Source organism: Canis aureus, chromosome 7 (assembly GCF_053574225.1).
Source record: "Canis aureus isolate CA01 chromosome 7, VMU_Caureus_v.1.0, whole genome shotgun sequence".
Classification (NCBI taxonomy): Eukaryota; Metazoa; Chordata; class Mammalia; order Carnivora; family Canidae; genus Canis; species Canis aureus.
Genome location: NC_135617.1, coordinates 49,458,062 through 49,476,921, shown reverse-complemented (window position 1 = coordinate 49,476,921; position 18,860 = coordinate 49,458,062). Strand labels below are relative to the sequence as shown.

At 34.6% G+C, this 18,860-nt stretch overlaps 1 protein-coding gene across 1 annotated transcript in view; it reads right to left on the bottom strand.

Annotated features, from left to right (window-relative positions):
• BMP5 (bone morphogenetic protein 5) overlaps nt 1-18,860 on the bottom strand; it is a 112,931-nt gene that overhangs the window by 40,818 nt on the left and 53,253 nt on the right. Inside the window, exon 2 of the mRNA XM_077903579.1 lies at nt 14,256-14,448. Coding sequence (XP_077759705.1) covers nt 14,256-14,448 — 193 coding nt within the window. The remainder of the gene's footprint in view (nt 1-14,255; nt 14,449-18,860) is intronic.

The following is an 18,860-nucleotide window of genomic DNA, read 5'->3' as shown; positions in this document are numbered from 1 at the left end:
GAGAAAGGAGGAAGAACAACTATAAGGGAAGGAGCAGAATGAGGGTGAGAGCAAGGGAGAGAGGATAGGGAGGAGGCAGAGAAAAAGAAGACACAAGGAAATTCAGTAACTCTTCCCGGGTGTGTTATGTTGAAAATCCAATAACTGGCTGTCTTTGTAAGTCATTGTCTTAAAAATCACTTATATAAGCAAAGAGTCAGAAATTGCACTGTGGATACAACATTTATCCATCTAGAAAAGCCTAAAAATAAACAGCAATAACAAAAAAATGTGTATATACTGGTGCTTTTGATAATATAGTTCTAATGAGAGCATCATAACAGATCGAAAAGTATTTTGTGATATATGACTCAAAATATGGTTACAGTGATGGACATGATGTCAAACATGCATGTAAAAAGTTTGAAAGTTTTCACATGTATATTTTGAGAGTAAAAAAGGAATATGACTGTATTAATATTTTATGACCTGATTAAAATATATGCACATAATTATGAGTAATTTTTGTATTATTAATTGTATTCATTATATATCTATGTTTATAAACGAGTCCATTATATAAATACTCAATTTCTTCCTCTAATTTTTTGTATCTTTTACTTGGGTAAAGCAGATACCATTTTTATATAATCATATCATGTTTATGTGTTCTCCATAAAGTCAAGTATATACAGTATGCAAACATACCCAGTAGCACACTATACATTCAATTTTGAATATTGGAAATATTAACTTTCTCTATTGTCTGAATACCTGAATAAAGGGAGTATTCTCATTGTAAAACTAAAATAAAAAGAATGACCAAGAATGTCTGATGTAAAATCAGCTAGTCTGGGATTCTACCTCTGAAGGTGACTAAAATTGATCAAAGAATACTAAAACTAAATGGGATATAAATTACTGAGCCAAACTGTTATTTTATTGTTGAAAATTTTTAAAGAAAAATCAAATGATTTCTTACGGTTACTGCATCATTTGGGAGACCAAATCCTTGTTCTCCATATTTCATTTTCAGAACACTTTCTCTTATATCATGGAAGCTCCCTTTAGTCCCAAACTATATTTTGATTGCTCTCCTTATACCAAAAGATCACTGGTTTTTAGATTGGAATATCAAAAATTTAGGCTGAGTCATCAGCTTCAAACAGATGGTAGAACTGGAGCCAAGGAGTGACCTGAGACATTTTGGAAATCCATCCATCCATCCATTCATTTATTCACTCATTCACTTTAACATTTATTGACTCAATTTAACTAAACTCTAACTACCTCATAAGATTCTAGAGTAGGGTTGGCTACAAAAGAAATTTGGGTAAGTGAAAGTGAAGCAGTAGCCATATTTGTGCTTGGAATACTTCCATATGATCAAGTATTATTACAGCTTAGGCATACTGTCAAAATCTACTGGTTCACCTTTTGGGTGTGAGGCAATAGCTAAGCCTGTAGCTCCTTCAGACACCACTAAATCTCCTGGTTCAGTTTCTCTGAATGCAGGGTCAGGCGTGTGGATACATCTATGAGGAAATACGTGGTAGGTAGGAAATCTTCCGTATCACTGAAAGTGGAGGTTTGAAGATAGGTTCCAATTTGTTCTCATAGCTTCCAGATCATTCTCACAGGTTCTATTTTGTCCTTCTTTCCCCAACTCACCCACCTTTTCTTCCAGTCTTCTCTAAAGACCTTAAGCCCAGTATTAAATGCAGAGAAACAGCCTTACATAGACTATTTAACTACCTTCCACAATTGCATAAGGTCAGATCCTTACAATAAATTCTCACAGTATCATTCCCCAGAGGGATTAGACAGCTACCTTGTATTTGATCAATTGTATTGAACCACTTACATTATGGAAGGGCAGTACTTGTTCTCATTAGAATAGGCACTCTGGATATGAATTTTCCTTCTCTGCCCATAAGATTTCTGCCAAAATCACTATTCATGAACTTATAGAATGCCTTATTTACTGCCATGGAATTTTAATGCTGCTGATGATGACCAAAAAGTTCATTTAACAGCAAATGAAGTGCAGATAGACTCATGTTCATGGAATTCTCTTGCCTCACCATATTACCCATCACCTTATAGCAGATGGCCTAATAGGACAGAGAAATGGCCTCTTTAAAGATTCAGTTATGGGCAGCCCGGGTGGCTTAGCTGTTAGCGCCGCCTTAGCCCAGGGCCTGATTCTGACTTCCCGGGATCCAGTCCCACATCAGGCTCCCTGCAGGGAGCCTGCTTCTCCCTCTGCCTGTGTCTCTGCCTCTCTCTTTCTCTCTCTCTCTCTCTCTCTTTCTCTCTGTGTGTCTCTCATGAATAAATAAATAAAAACTTAAAAAAAAAAGACTCAGTTATGCCACCAGTTGGTTGTCAGTATCTTATGAAAATGGACAAATATCCTGAGGAAGTCTTATATGCTCTATATCAGCAAACAGTATAGGATTATTTCTCTCATAGTCCTCCTTCATGAGTCTAGAAATCAAGGGGTGGAAACAGAAGTAGCTCCTCTTATTCACTCTTCCTGATCCAACTAGCAATATTTTTGCTGTATGGCCTCAAAACGTTGGGCTCTGTTGATCCAGAGCTCTTAGTTCCCAATGGTGTAATAGTATCATTAGTAGCCTTAGCAGTGGTTCCATTAAGTTAGAAATTGAGACATCCACATGGTCACTTTGGGGTCCTCATGCCAGTGAATCAAGAAGCTGGTAAAGGGCTGCTAGAATGTGTGGGTTGATCAATCCTACTTATCAAAAGGAAACTAGGTTGGTTCTACCACAATATGGGAAAAGAGCCTATCTGAAATAATAAGACATCACCAGGAATACTCCTTAGGATTTCCATGTCCTATGATAAAAGTCAATAGAAAACTACAGCTCAATGTAGGCATCACTGCTAATGGTCCAGACACTTCAAGAATGAATAACTAATTTACCTCACTAGGTAAGGAACAGTGACTGGCAGTAGTGCTTAGTGAAAATAAAAAGGATATGGAATGCATTTCAGAAGAAGGAAGTTATAAATACTAGCAACAACTATGTGACCAGTTACAGAAGTGAGGTAATAGTTATATTATTTTCTTATTTTGATATTAATGTATCAGTACTCATATGAACCAATTTTTCCCTTCTCCATCTGCCTACCACCTAGTATAAGTAGTTATGATAGTAGCTAACCTCATATTTATATTGAAGTGACAGGATATCAAAGGGGCAATATGACCCAGGTAGGAGAGGAATGAACAACATCCAAAGACAGATAAATAAGCAGAGAATGATTTTACTACTATATTTTTTGGAAAGTATGAATGGTTTTAAAATGTATCTGTTGGTGTCAGTTTGACAAAGATGGACTGTGGTGGCTTTATACTTTGTCAAATCAGCTAAACGGAAACTGAAACTCCGAGAATTCTCTTCCCTGTTTGGTTCTGTGTTAAGGTTAGCCATACAAGAAATTTGTGCAGGAGTTGAAGTGAAGCATCAGCCAAGTTTATGCTTGGAAGATTGGTAAAGTGCCAGGTTTTTTTCCTGCACACATGCATTGTCACTGATCTGCTGGCTCATCCTACTGTGAGGAACAACTGGATCTGCTGCTCTTTCAGCTTCCACTGGATGTCAGTAACATCAGTTTCTCCAAATCCTGGCCCACAATTCCTCCTGCCACAATTCATCCCCTTCACCTTCCCCACATCCTAAGCAAGGGGTATGTGGAGCTCACCAGCTTACCCTTCAGGTCACTCTCATCGTTGAAGCTGGGACTTTCTGAGAAGTAGAATGCTTTCCAATATGTCCTTGGAGTTCCAGATTATTCTCCCAAGTTTTAATTCTCCTCATGCTCTCTACTCCACCTCCATTTCCCTTCCCAGTTGCCTGTCCTACAAACTTCAGACCTACCACCAGATGCAGAAGCAACAGAATCAAATGAACTATTTAACTAGGTCCCACAATTACAAAAAGACAAATCACTGTAATAAGTCCTTTATTCTTTATCAGTCACATGATTCTACTTCTCTTATCCAATACTGACTCACATACTCTGGCATGCATTGAATTGTGTCCTCCAAAACAATATGCTGAAGTCCTAATCCCTGGCACCTGTAAATGTGATTATTTGAAAATAGGGTCTTTACTTTATAATCAAGTTGAGATGAGATCATTAGGGTGGGGCTAATCCACTATGGCTGCTCTCCTTATAAGAAAAAGAGATATAAATAGACACATTCAGAGGGAAGATAACTATATGAAGACAAAAGCAGAGATAAGAATTACTTTGACATAAGCCAAAGAACATCTGAGACTACCAGAAATTGCAAGCGGCAGGAATCCTCTCATAGAGGTTTTGGAGGAATGTGACCCTACTTGACTTTGGACCTCTGGCCTCCAGAACTATTAGAAAACAAATTTCTGTTATATTAAGCCATCCACATTTTTGACAAGTTGTTATAGCAGCTCTCACAAACTAACACACTTCCCTAGTTGGGATATTTCAAATATTAAACAGGAAGTGGTAGGCAGGATCAAAGAATGAAAAAGTAATCCATAAGATTTGGTAACAAGGAGGCTGTTGCTGGATGATCAGTTGAGTGGAATTATGGGAATCAAATTGCAGGAATTGAGAAGTGAATAAATATAAGAAAGCAAAGAGATGTACTTATTTTTTATTTTTTTTAAGATTTTATTTATTTATTCATGAGAGACACAGAAAGAGAGAGAAAGAGAGGCAGAGACATAGGCAGAGGAAGAAGCAGACTCCCTGCAGGAAGCCCAATGTGGGACTCAATCCCGAGACTCCAGGATCATGCCATGGGCCAAAGGCAGACGCTCAACTGCTGAGCCACCCAGGCATCCCAGCAAAGAGATTTAAAGAAAAATTTTATATCAGTGAGTTTGGCTACGATAAGGAAAAGGAAAATAGAATAGGATTTGGGGCAATAGGGGCAGACAGAATCAAGTAAAGGAATTTTTAGTTAATGCAAGAAACATGAGGATATTTATATGACCCACTTAAATTCATATTTGAAGATAAAATATCTCACACTATTTTCAACACAAGAAGAGATGTGAATATACTGAAAATCTCCCAAAATAAGCATATGTTTGGTTATCTCTCTATAACACTATCCTTGGGTTCACATGTTAAAATTGTTTATAAAAGAAATTACTTCTTAGCAAAGGAAATTGGAAAAACTAACATGTATTGTATGAGTCTTTGGAAGGAACTCACATTCATTTTTTGCTGGAATCTGTTTTATCAAGGGTACTGTTTCACAGACTTATTAGCAAATCAATTCTCTTCCTTGTTTCTAAATATGACAAACATTTCTCATTGGTATCTTATTACTTGAGCAGAAGGTATAGAACTCGTGGATCCTCTTAGAAGCCTCATTATAAGTGTACCTTTATAAAGCAAAGAATCAGAGTTGTAGGTGGAGTTGGTATCTGCTTCATTTCAACAATAACTTGCTATATGCAGACTTTGCTTAGAATAATTATTCCCTTTAAATTACCTGTCTGGGACAGCCCGGGTGGCTCAGCGGTTTAGCACTGCCTTCAACCCAGGGCCTGATCCTGGAGACCCGGGATCAAGTCCCACGTCAGGCTCCCTGCATGGATCCTGCTCCTCCCCCTGCCTGTGTCTCTGCCTCTCTCTCTCTCTCTCTCTGTCTCTTATGAATAAATAAATAAAATCTTTAAAAAAATAAAAATAAAAAATAAATTACCTGTTTGAACTTGTTTTTTTTCTTCTTTAAGTAAAGATTAAAATAATATCTATCTCAAAAATATATTGCAAGGATGAAAGGATACATAAATAAAAAATGCTATGCAAATTACTACGGTTGGCATTTTTTTAACCAATACAAATCACATTTAAGTATGTATATAATAAGTTGTATGTATTATGCTTGGTGGCATAATTAGGATCAGAAGTGATTTATACAATTATTACTACAAAAGTTCTTTAATAACCTGTACTTATAAATTTTGGATATAGGTACACATTCATTCTCTTTAACTTTAGTAACATTTATTAATGCATGTAATCCATAATAAACCATAATCTGTCCCTAAATCAATTAGAGGAAAAAAATTAAGTTGAGAACACATCAAAAGGAAGTAAAATTATTTATATAATCAATAATAAGAGATAATTAAAGAGAAATATTCTTCAGATTGTTATGATTTCAATTACTTCTATTTATGCATGTGTATTTGTGTATACACATACATTGTATATAATATAATAGAAAGAAGAAACAGTTAACCAAGAGTATAATCATTCTACAATCTAACCCCAAGCACTAAACTTGATCAAGAAAAGCTTTCAGAAATTGTCTGGAAGATACAGAGATAAATTTTGGAGGAAAGGTTGCATTATTCTACTTCCATAAGACATCTCTAGTTTTTCCAAAATTTCTACTGTTAAAAGTATTTCACCTCCTTCCATCACCCTTTGCCTTTGAATAGCTTATCAAGCCCAATAAAAATATAAAAATGGCCACCCAAGGAGAAAGCATATATCTTTCTCTGGGCATTTGACATAAATACCACAACACTATTTAAGGAACCCAATGTACAACTCTAGTATGGAACAAATTAACAAAGGACAACAGATTAATAAATTATATTCTCTGGAATTTATGTCAAGTTTCTCTCATAAGCAGCTTTAGCTTAAAAGTATTAGAATTTGACTCTTAGCTGATTATTTGCAACTGATTTTTCCTACCAAAATAAATGTGAAATAATAAAGTTCTATAAGTCTCATAGAGCATCAATTTTCAGAATATCTGCTTCAGTGCTGTATTAACATTTCAAGAGTACAGATGCAAATTGGTAAAATAGCAATATTAGATGAAATTGAATCACAGGCATGACAAAAATAGAAAAACAAGTTGAATTCCCACTATGAAAATTCAACTTTCTCTCTGCAGAATTTTTTTTTTAATTGCCAAGATATTATTAATGTTTAACAGGTTTCCTAGCATTACACATCCCATATTTTCCCTTTCAGAGAATCTAAACATGTGCTACTGGATATATATACACACAGGAAGCTCCCTCATTTAACAAGAAACAAAGAAGTAAGACTATTACACAGATAATCCAACCACTTTTAATTCTTCCTAATCAATGAGCCACGTGTCCAAAGCACCATGCCCCCAGAGCTCTTAGAACTCAAAAAGCTCTTCCATGCTATGACACTTAGGATTCCAAATATGAAATTTGTCAAAGGAAAATGGACTTACTGGCACTTTATTCACATTTTTAAACTTACAACTTAAACTTTAAATAGAGCAGGATTTCTCAATCTCACCATTATGGACATAAAGATCATTCTTTATTGTGTGGAAGAGCTACCCTGTCCATTGTAGAAGGTTTAATCGTGTCTCCCACTACCTCAGCATTTCTACCCACTGGATTCCATTAGCTCTCCATCCTCTCACCCTCACCAATTGTGACAGTCAAAAATGTCTCCCAACATTGCTAAATGTTCCCTGGGGCCCAAATTGCCCTAGTTGAGAACCACTGAAAGAGAGCACAAATCCCTGCAAGCTATGCTTGTATGCTATCCTGTATACTTAGAGAAAACGGCATCAAGCATCCAGCATCTTGCTCTGCTATACTGCTCTCAAGAGCCCATGAAATCTTCCCGAGTGGAAATTGTCAATGTACATTCTGAAGTATGTCCACAGAAGAATCACAAATCTTAGAGAAGCAGGATGGGGGAGATGATGTAAATTTGAAGCTGACTGTGAACTGGAATGATGACAGCTTAACTAAATATATCCAAGTAGTAAAGGTGGCTAATGACATCAAGCAGGCTAGCTTAAAATGTTTTTACAATGGACTACAAAAATTCATATTCAGAGTAGAACATGAGGAAAAGGTTGAATTATACATAGCACATTTATACATATATACACATATGTGTGCCTCTATATGTGAAAAAAAATAATTCAAGGACAGCACTTACACAGTGCCAGACACATGGTGAGTGCCCGTTAAATGGATAACTGTTGGCTGCTGTTCTTAGTAGCAGTAATACTGGCATTGATAGCTTTGTCTTTTCTAATTCTTTATACATTTAAACATTTTACTACTCAGGAATAGTTCTTCTAGGACACACCCCTCTCTCTGTGTCTCTCTCTGGCCCTCTTACTCCCCTTCCCCCTCCTCTCCCTTTGGCTATAGAAAATGTCCACTCATCTTGAAAGGCCCAGCTCAAGGGTGCACTCCTCTCAGTGGCTTCCCTGAAGGTCCCTCACCTTCCCACATGAAGAATTAATTTCCCCTTCGTTTGTGTTTCCACCACACTTCATGCATACTTACATCATAGTGCTTAGCACGTTGTATTCCAGTTATTAAAGTCTGTGTGCGGTGGGCCCACCACAGCCCCTGGCCCTCAGGCTATGAGCTTTTGAGATTTTATTTACTCGGCCTCACGTCCCTTGTGTTTGCTACATGGTAGGCGCTCAGCGAAAGCATGCCGACCTTAGCCGAATTATCTGGAAAATTCAATCATGTGGAAACCTCATTTCCCAATCATGCCAGATATATGAGGTGTGACTGAAGAGCAATGCCTTCTATATAGGATTGGGGGCTGTCAGCCTTATATGAGAAGATTAAATAAGTGGAATGATGCAAAGTGTGTTAACTTTGTACCAAGAAAAATAGAAATCTGGATAAATATCAGAACACTCCTCTAAATTGCACACATTTAAATATGAGTAGGAATAAATGGGGGAGGGGGGCAATGGTAGAACTGGAATATATTATTTTAAGACTTTTAAGTCTCACTAAGATAAATACATGTGAAAGAGATGACATAATGGGTCTTTTAAAAATTGTTTATTGCCTAACACTGTCAAGAAATTCATATACTAGGGACATCTGGGTGGCTCAGTGGTTGAGCATCTACGTTCAGCTCAGGTTGTGATCCTGGGGTTCTGGGATCGAATCCCATGTACGGCTCCCCACAGAGAGCCTGCTTCTCCCTCTGCCTGTGTCTCTGCCTCTCTCTCTGTGTATCTCATGAATAAATTAAAATCTTTTTTAAAAAAGAAATTCATATACTAGATGGTTTTTAGATCAGACAATGTCTTGAATATAAAACATATCTATAAAACATCAGTCTAGTTACCTTAAGAATCCCCACCATAACACTCCTCAATAATACATTAGGGAAAGTGAGCTTTATGTTTGTTTAATATATATACATACACACACACACACACACACACACACACATATGCATTGTTGAATGCACTGTATTAAAGAATATAGTCTGCACTGACATTTTGATTGTTTCTGAATTTAATTCAAAACACTAAGTAAATAAAACCCACAAGTCTGAAGACAGAAGTTTTACATAGAAATTTTAAGAGGTGGTCCTAGCTTTGAAAATGGCCAGAAGTATTAGTTTCTTTTCCAACTTCCATTTTAGATCTTGATTTAAGAAATATATGAAGCCATAGATAAACAATACTAAGCAAAATATAATAATAATTGGATTTCAAAAGTACTTTTTTTTAGTCTTTATTTAAATTCTAGCTAGTTAACATATAGTATAATATTGGTTTCAGGAGTAGAATCTAGTGATTCATCATTTACAGATAATACCTAGTTCAAAGGCACGTTTTAAAATCGAAATTCTATTTTAATTGTGATCATATGATATATATATGAAGTATTTTTAATCTGTTCCTCCCCACTTTCAGAGAATTAAAATCAAGGCTTCTAGTTGGCCGAAAAACTTCCCATAGTATAAAAGAAAGAAAAGATATATATTTATTTATCTACTTCATTTTCTATGGGAAAAAAAGACTTCTATGGCTTAATTAAAAATAAGAGCCACTTATTGTTAAATACTAATGTTTTGTTTATTTTCATTTTGGTTTGGTTTTTGCCTGCCTCTACCTCAAGGAGTTGGGAAGGCTATTTTATGAAGAAATGTGTAGCATGAAGTTGTTTCATTATTGTCTCTTTCTCTCAACTATAATTATGCTTGTTTCTGATTATAGAAATAATGTTGGTTATAAAAATTTAGAGTGTACACAAAGGGGTAGGAATTAAAATTTCAAATCCACAAGCTTCCAATAAACACTGAGTGCTTCCTTTCAATCTGTTTTCCACGTGAATTTATTTAAAATAAGCATAATTAGTCTCATACTTTAGTCAATTAATGTTATAGTCTGAGAACCTTCTACTGTTATCAAATATGCTTAAAACACAATTTCTACTTGCTATATAAAGTATACATCTCTATTTTCCAAAAAATGAAGTGTGACTTTTTACCTTCTATTTAACACTAAAATGTCCTCAGTTTATATGCTTGAAACAAAAATACTGTAATAAACTTTTATATGTGACTCTTTGTCCAATTTGTCTACATCTCTGATATCTCTGTAAAATTTATAAATAAGTAGTCTCCTATCTCTAAGAAATTTCAAAGAAGAATTTAATTATTTATTTAACATTTGCTGTCAGGGACAAGTTCACAGATAGCTTCCATGGTGTTACTGTTAAGTTGGGTGATATTCATTAACTTAAACTGATTCATTAACTTAAACTGGGTGATATTCATTAAACTTAAAAATGGACCAATTCCTTTATTGAATCAAAGATCAGGTGATTTTTTTATTAAGTAAAGGCACCTGGCATCATATTACTTACTTTATCATCACATAAAAACTGGTGTCAGTAAATGGGAACTATTAGTACTATAATAACCACCTATTTTTGCTTACCTTATGTATACAATCCTCTAAACTCAAATAAAACAGATGCTCCTATTGAGCTATGCGAGTATATATTGACCAATATATTTATAAAGTATCAACTATGGTCTTTGTACTGTGATAATCACTAGTTCTTCCCCAAATCACCTGAAATTCTAAGAGGCACATTTACTGTTTCTATGTCATGCACCCCTTAAATATATTTATATATTTCTTTGGAACAAAAAGTGGAGTGCAAAAAGTGAATCCTGGATGTATAGACAAGACAGGGCACAGGACTGAATTTTTGTACACTGCTGATTAAAGAAACTCCAGTAATGGATAAATGCCTATTTCAAAGACAAGGAAAGCATTTTGCCAAAGATTCTCTCAGCAGATCAACACTATATAAAATTGAGATACATGCATGATTCTCTCAGCGGATCAATAGTACATAAAATTGAAATACATGCATGAGTTTGTATGTTTCAGAGATTGAAAAAGATAACTGGTAGAAATTCTAGACACATTAGCAAAAACAAAACTCACAGAAACTAGTAAGTATAGCATAAACCTACAGGATGGTTCAGCAACAATACATGATAGTAGATTTCCAGAAAGTCAAATTAAGAGGATTGAATTAATATGGAATTGAATTTACTGAATTGAACTTTTACAAATGCTATTTAGTAAGGTGGATAGCAACCTATACAATTTATACCATCCTAGAGTTTAGAATGGCAAGCGAAGAGAGTATCAATTGAAGACATACATGCACTTTAGATGTTAGAAATTGTTTCTCAAAGACTTAGGGAAAATATTAAGGATATTAGGAAATCTTGGATCTAGAATAGATTTAAACACATGTTAAAATAAGTAAAGACTTAGCCAAATTATACTCAAGAGTACTGAAAAAGCATGCAGATGTAGGTGTAGAAACACTAAGAGTAGTATTTTTCAAATCAGGTATAGAAAAATAGCAAGGTTTCAAAATAAACAAATGTCCCATTTTTTTAAAGTTGAAATTCTCAAAACTGTGAAGTCCGATAAGCTAACTATCAGCATCCAAAAATATTCCTAAATGTATTGTTCATAAAAACCAGCAAGGGTTCATCAGGAAGGAGTCTCTAAATTATTATCTATAATCTCTTCTGGTAGTCCTTTATTTCTATTATGCTTATTATGTCTTAAGTCATGTAGTTCACATACTTAGAGAAAAGAGGTGAAAGAAAGCAAAATGGATGGCTAGTTCAGTGGATAACATTCAAAAATATCCTACACATATACAATGATAGACCTAAGTAAAAGTCAGGACTTTAAATTGTGATCATTGTAAGGTCTGTATCTATATTGAAACAATCAGTAAGTATACTCCAGAGGATAGAGACTGGTGCACTGGTAAAAAAAAAAAAAAAAAAAAAAAAACACACTTGGGATATGAAATAACCAAGTACAAATTCTTTATGCATAAATATTGTGAATGACCAAAAATGGAGATAATTCAAGTATTTTAAGATATGTTGAGTATTATCCCAATCCTGGGTAATAATAATTTCAAAATTTTAATTCCTAACAAGCAAATTAGAGGATTAAATAAAAAAAACTTACTTAAGACATTATCCTTTCTTTAAAGAGCTCACAGTCCAAGGGTGGAAACAAATAGAAAAAGAAAATTATAAATAAAATATTTGTTATTATGGCAATATAATTAAATAATATTTGAAGTATAACTTTTAATTCTCCTCACTTAATCTCATTTTCTTGGATTTTATATTTAATAGAGCAGACTCCCTACTTCTATACAGGACTCTATCCCAGGACCCTAGGATCATGACTCTAGCTGAAGGCAGATGCTCAACAGACTGAGACACCCAGGCGCCCCTCTGATCACTTAATTTTAAAAGACATCATCATTATTTAGTATTTTAAAAATAAGGTACTATGCCAGGCTCTGTCTCTGACAAAAACAAACAAACCAAAAAACTTGGTATTGGGATGCCTGAGTGGCTCAGTGGTTAAGCATCTGCCTTCGGGTCAGGGCGTGAACCTGGAGTACTGGGATGGAGTTCCACTTCTGGCTCCCTGCATGGGAGAGTACTCTGCCTATGTCTCTGCCTCTCTCTCTCTCTCTCTTTCTGTGTGTGTGTGTGTGTGTGTGTGTGTGTCTCATGAATAAATAAATAATCTTAAAAAAAATTTGGTATATTCATTTTATAAATGAAACCACTGGATTGAGATTTAAACAAACAAAAATCCACCAATAGACAAATAGCTAGTAAGTGTTCAAGCTGAGAAAGGAACACAGATTTTTCTGCCTTCGAATTACTGCTCTTAAAATAAGATCAGCACTTATTAAGGTATGTCCAGCTGAAACAGTGTTTCATGGGTATTAAATATTATGCACCCCAAGGAAAAGATTCTGTAGTCAAATAATTTTGAGGAAGATTAGGTTACTTTACGATAAAGCATCTCCAAGACTTTAATATTCTGATGTGCATTGTGAATCTCCTAGAGAATGGTCTAACAGGTAGGGTTTTCAAATGCATTTGACCTCAGAAGCTTTTTATTCTTTTTTCTTCATTGAGCATTGCAAAGGGCTATTGTCCCATTGAGCACCCATTGGGAACTCTGGCACTCTCAAAGACCAGGAAAAATCTAAATATCAGGGAGTAGAAATATTCAACAAGGAGAGGGAGCAGCCTTGGAGGAGACAAGATAGTTGTCTTTAAATATCTGTCTCATCAAAGAAAGATATACTATTTCACCAAAGCGAAGATCTAGATCTAATTATTGGAAGTTACTAGAGAGACAGATTATCACCTCAATATGATATACCAATAAGAGCTAAAAAAAAAAAAACAATGGAAAAGCTGTCCAAAAAAGGTGGCTAATTACCTATAAAGGTGTTGCCCAAGAGATTTCTTCACCAAGTGAAAGGTCAGAGAACTCCACTAAGCTTTCTTTTCAACTCTTCTATTTGATGATTCATTTGTGGTAATTATCAACTGAAGTTTTCATATATGTAGTATTTCTGTCACTGTCCATTTTTGCACCATTTTGAATTAACCATTTTATAAACAGAAGACATACAGGTTAATGCTCAGAAACTATTGCAAATGTAATGCCTTACATCAAAATACACATAACAACACAGATGTAATTTATACTTAATGCCAGAAAGAAATAAAGCTGCTTTTCTCTAACTTACAAAATACCAAGTTATTTAAATCATTTTAATTATCAATTTTATGTGTGCAGACTAAAATGAAAATTTTCTCATTTACAAAAAGAGACAAGAGCCTGCAAAGCAAATATGGGGAAACATAAGACCATCTAGTACTCAGATTTGTGTCAGGAGGAAGGAAAAGCTAGGGAATGTAGAAAGCACTTTTCATATCAATTATGCTTACTTTCAATGGGTCTATACCTGGTTTTCAATATCACTACATCCAAAGAAGACATAATTTGATAGATCTCATAGATTATCAATGGATTTTTACTACAATTAACCTTTGTTTGCATAGTAAGTTAGATATAAAGTCATTACCTATTTGTGTATTCCTTGATGATCTGATATATGCTAATCTTAATCGTTTCATTTTCAAATCGACTATTGCTCTGGTCCTTGTATATCCGGAATTCAGCAGCTGTCACTGCTTCCCCATGAGGAATTTGAGTCAGATCAAATCGGAATTCTTTGTAATGCCTTCGCTGGTGAGAAAAATCCTTGTCTCTTTCAACTGGAGAAGAAAAAAAAAAAAGAAAGAAAAAAATTAGTCCTTTATAAAATATGGAAATTAATGGTAAATTCTCCAGCTTTGAAATAGAAAACAAACAAGTAGGATATTATAAAACTGGGAAAACACTAGAACCACAGACTCATACATGTCTCCAGTTGAAGGAAATTCCACAAACCAAAAACCTTTAGTTCAAAAGCAATATAACCTCTGTGGTTTCATACAAATTCCTGGATCTGAAATAGAAAGGCTATCCAAAAATGTTTTAAAAAGCAAAGGTTGTAAAATGATTACTAGCATGTATCAGGTACTAGAACACAGAAGGGTTCATACAGGAATTAGGAATATGTTATAGAAATCCCCAGAGTTCCAGGTGAAGTCAGTGATGAGATTTAGCACAGCTAAGGGAGGAAAATAGGAAGGACTGAGAAATTGCAGGCACATAAGAACTATGTTTATGACATTATAAAGGTCAAGTAAATAAAACAAATTCATGTTCATGAGAAAGATTACTTCTAACATGTCTTCCCCAGAAGAATTTGTTTTCTCCTGTTAGCAAATGAAATGTTTTTCTTTTATTAAAAAAAAAATAGCACTTTTATTACTTCTTATAGATTGTTTAGTATAATCTCCCTACCCATGATGCAGCAGAAAGCCTTCCACAGACCTCTGTCTGTTCTTACTCAAAATAGGGAGGGGAACATATTTTCTCCCTTCAGCAACCTTCCCACTAAATGAAGTCAGAGAACTATTCCTCTTGGGAACATTATGGAATGTTGAAAATTCAGGACAGTAAGTGTCAGGCATATTATTATATAACCTGGCTTTGTAAAATAGAGTATTATTTCATATAGCCCATATCCACTGAGCATCAAAAACCTTCTTAAGGAATTATCTATTCAAAGAACTCGTTTTTAGTAATGCACTATCATTTGATGGAGTTAGTTTCTCAGTATTGGTAGCTTTCTCAAAAATCTCAGTTATCTAGGATACTAGAGGACAGGATCACAAAAATCTCACTGCAAAGCACTGTGCACAGGTGTCTCACAATTATAGCCTATCATAACACTTATATATGTTCCCTGTGATATGCTTCATTGCTTAAATTTTGTTATAAGAAGATAAAAAATGCATAAATTGTATAAATGAACTCACAAGTTTCAAAAGTTGCCGGAAGATATAAAATATCTTCAAGTAGTTCATTGAAATCATGTCAACACTGATATAAATATATGAAACATGGGGTCTTAAACTAGAGAAAGGATTAAGGAAGTGAAAAGAGGGTCGTGACCATCCAGGAATGACTATGGAAGCCAAGGCTGCTAGAACTCTGTGTTCCAGGGCCAGATGGGTTCCATGTCTGAGGAAGCTCATGACAAAAGAATGCATGATTCCTTGCCTTTATCCTTCAAAACAATCTTTGGTTTATTTTCCCCAGGAGTAGGAGGTAGTTTAGGAGAGTGAGGAGCTCATCTCTACCTCACCTCCCATACCTAAGCCAGTGAAGAAAAATATAAGCTATGCCTGGGGGCATTTTGTCCTGTGGAGCTTGGCAAGGATGGTGCTCTTGGGCTGTCTGGCTCATGCTGACACCACTTCATATGACTCATGTTTTGTTTTTTTAAATATCACTATCTTGATCCTAAGAGAGATCCACTCCCAGGGAGATCATTCATCAACTTTTCCCTAAATAAGGAAGGTAATCTCATTTTTAGGATGCTATTTTGGTCATAACTTAAACCTCTTTTCTATCTAAACTTCTACGGGCAATAGCATAGACTGATATGAACATATCTCCCTTAGCTCTGTTTGTCCATTCTCCCGACTCAGCCATGTGAGAGGGAAAACAGGGTAGAAAATGCCTGCAGACTGGATAAGTCTCTTAAAAGTTGGGATGTTAAAACTTGCCACAACTTTTATTTATACAGAGAACAGAATTTAATTCACTGAAAACTTGTTCTTTTCTGATCCTAATTTAAATGAAGTAGATATTATAAAACAGGATTTACATAGCAGTCATTATATTCAGGTGCTGTTTTAAGCATTGTATTAATATGAACATATTGTACTTTATAAAAACCAGTGAGGTAAGTTCTACAATTATCTTCACATTGAAGATGAAGTAACTGAGGAAGCAGAGGGAATAAACACCCAAGAATATGAACCAAGCATCTGAGGCCACCAAGCTATGAAATCTGAAATCTCAGATACACAAGTCCAAAATTCAAAAAGCTCTGAAAACTGAATGTTTGGCTTCAAGTTAATTTGGCAGAAGAACTGGAAATTAGCTGATTTGAGGCAATTTAAAGTCTCTATTTATTCCACTTTATATAAATATTTATTGCTTTGCTGCAGAAATGTTCATGTGTTTGACTAGGTTGCACTGTTCCAGACTCTGCTTGAGGAGTTCCATATTTTATGATAAATGCTCCAACCAATCATTCAAAAATATATTTTTCTATTCTGAAAGTCAATATTTAAAATTCTAAGTAACAATCATCATGCAATTTTTTCATTAACAATTAATTTTATATTTGAAATTTAGATGAAAAAAAAAAAACCCGATAGTCCTCAAAAAAAGACCTGAGACATGAGTTTGTTAGGATCCAATCTAAAGCATGCACCTGCATAATGGAGATAAGTATTGAATTCATATTATGTCAAGTCATCTACTGGTCTGGAATCCCCTGTGAGATATTAGTATAATAAAGTGGAAAGCTAGAATTTCAGCTGTTATTATAAAATTTCAGTTTTCTAATCCAGGCTATTTAACCTAACCCCTTAAGGGGGCAAATTTTCAAAGAGTTTAATAAAATTTTATATTAAATATACCACACAAAATAAAGCTGCAGTGCAGATCTGTCCATTGACTCAAATTCCTATATCCTATTGCTTTGAATTATAATTGCACTAGTAAATTCCATGGGACATGTTGGAGTGAATAATGGAATAAAACTTATATTTATATAGCCTTGCACTCCTAATGATGCTCACAAATATTCACAAGGTAATCTCAGTTACCTCAAAGAGCAATCCTAGGGAGGTGTCAAATATTAATACCCCTAATTTAAGAATAAGAAATTGGGTGATGACAGCTAGGTGGTAACAGATCTCTGTCTCCTAAAACTCATTATAAATCTTTGCTCAATGTCCATACCACCTATGTAATGACATCCTACGGTTCTGTACTTAGAGAATAGTTCATAGCTAGTATATTAATACAGTGTTTCTCAGCAGTATCCAAAAGGGTGGAGAATAGGCTGGAGAATTAAGGGTTTGATCAGCAATGGTTAATTAGCATCTAACACAAACAATGCTTGACCCAAAGAAGTCTTCTAAGAAATACTGAATGAAAGACTGTATGAATGGATCAAAATCTAACTCTATCTCTTCACTAAGTATCATCTTGCTGAATTACCTGTTGATGAAAGGCATGATAATTTCTTTAACTCTCATTGGTTTGACACATACTTCATTTAACCTCATACCTTACTTATGTCTCTAAGTTTCTATAACTTGTCCAAAAGCCCACTATAAATAATTGGGAGAGAACAAATTTCAATCCATAGTCAAGAATTCAATTCCCAAGCCCTCAACAACACAACACCATGTTTGTTTGTTTTTCCTGGATGTGGTTTTTTTCTGTTTTATTTTATTATTACTCAGCAAAGTTGACCTTTCAATACTCTCATTCTCCTCTATGATGCTCCTAGTATAGAGGATACTACACTTTCTGGACTCTGCTCATTCTTCTAGAACTCAGTCCTCCAATGTTTATCTTAGTAAATCTTATGTTATATTCACTTATTTAATATTGATGCCATTTCTTATCTAAGGAAATTTTTATGAACAAACAGGTGATTGTATTCATAATTTGAATTAATATTATATAACATTTGTATTAGCATGCAAGGTCATCCTTTTATTACAATCATATTTTAAAATAATTGTAACTGATCAGCTGGATCATTCCATATTCCAACCTTTTCTACTACCAAAACTGCCCTCCCAAAACAGATGAAAAGGAATATACAGACATGTTTCATATTCCTTAAGTATAAGCTTTTTATAGGAGATATCGCTGCCTTGTTTATATTTGATGATTTGGGACTTATTAAGCATTGTTTCACCATATATTACAGTGTACTATAACCCACTGCAGTTATAAATGGCTTAGAAGAAAAACAAATAAAGGGGCAAATAATCAGAAAAATATATACAATTTTAGTTTTTTAAAACTCATATTAATATTTGGTCCTTTCAATTTACTCTTTATTTTGAATGTTATACCAACTAAATACCATGAGATTCATCAATCATCTTTATTATCATTTCTAACAAAATCTGTATTGCCAGGTTAAAATATATGACTCCATAAAAATAATTACATTCTTATTTGGTGGTAGAAAAGACTC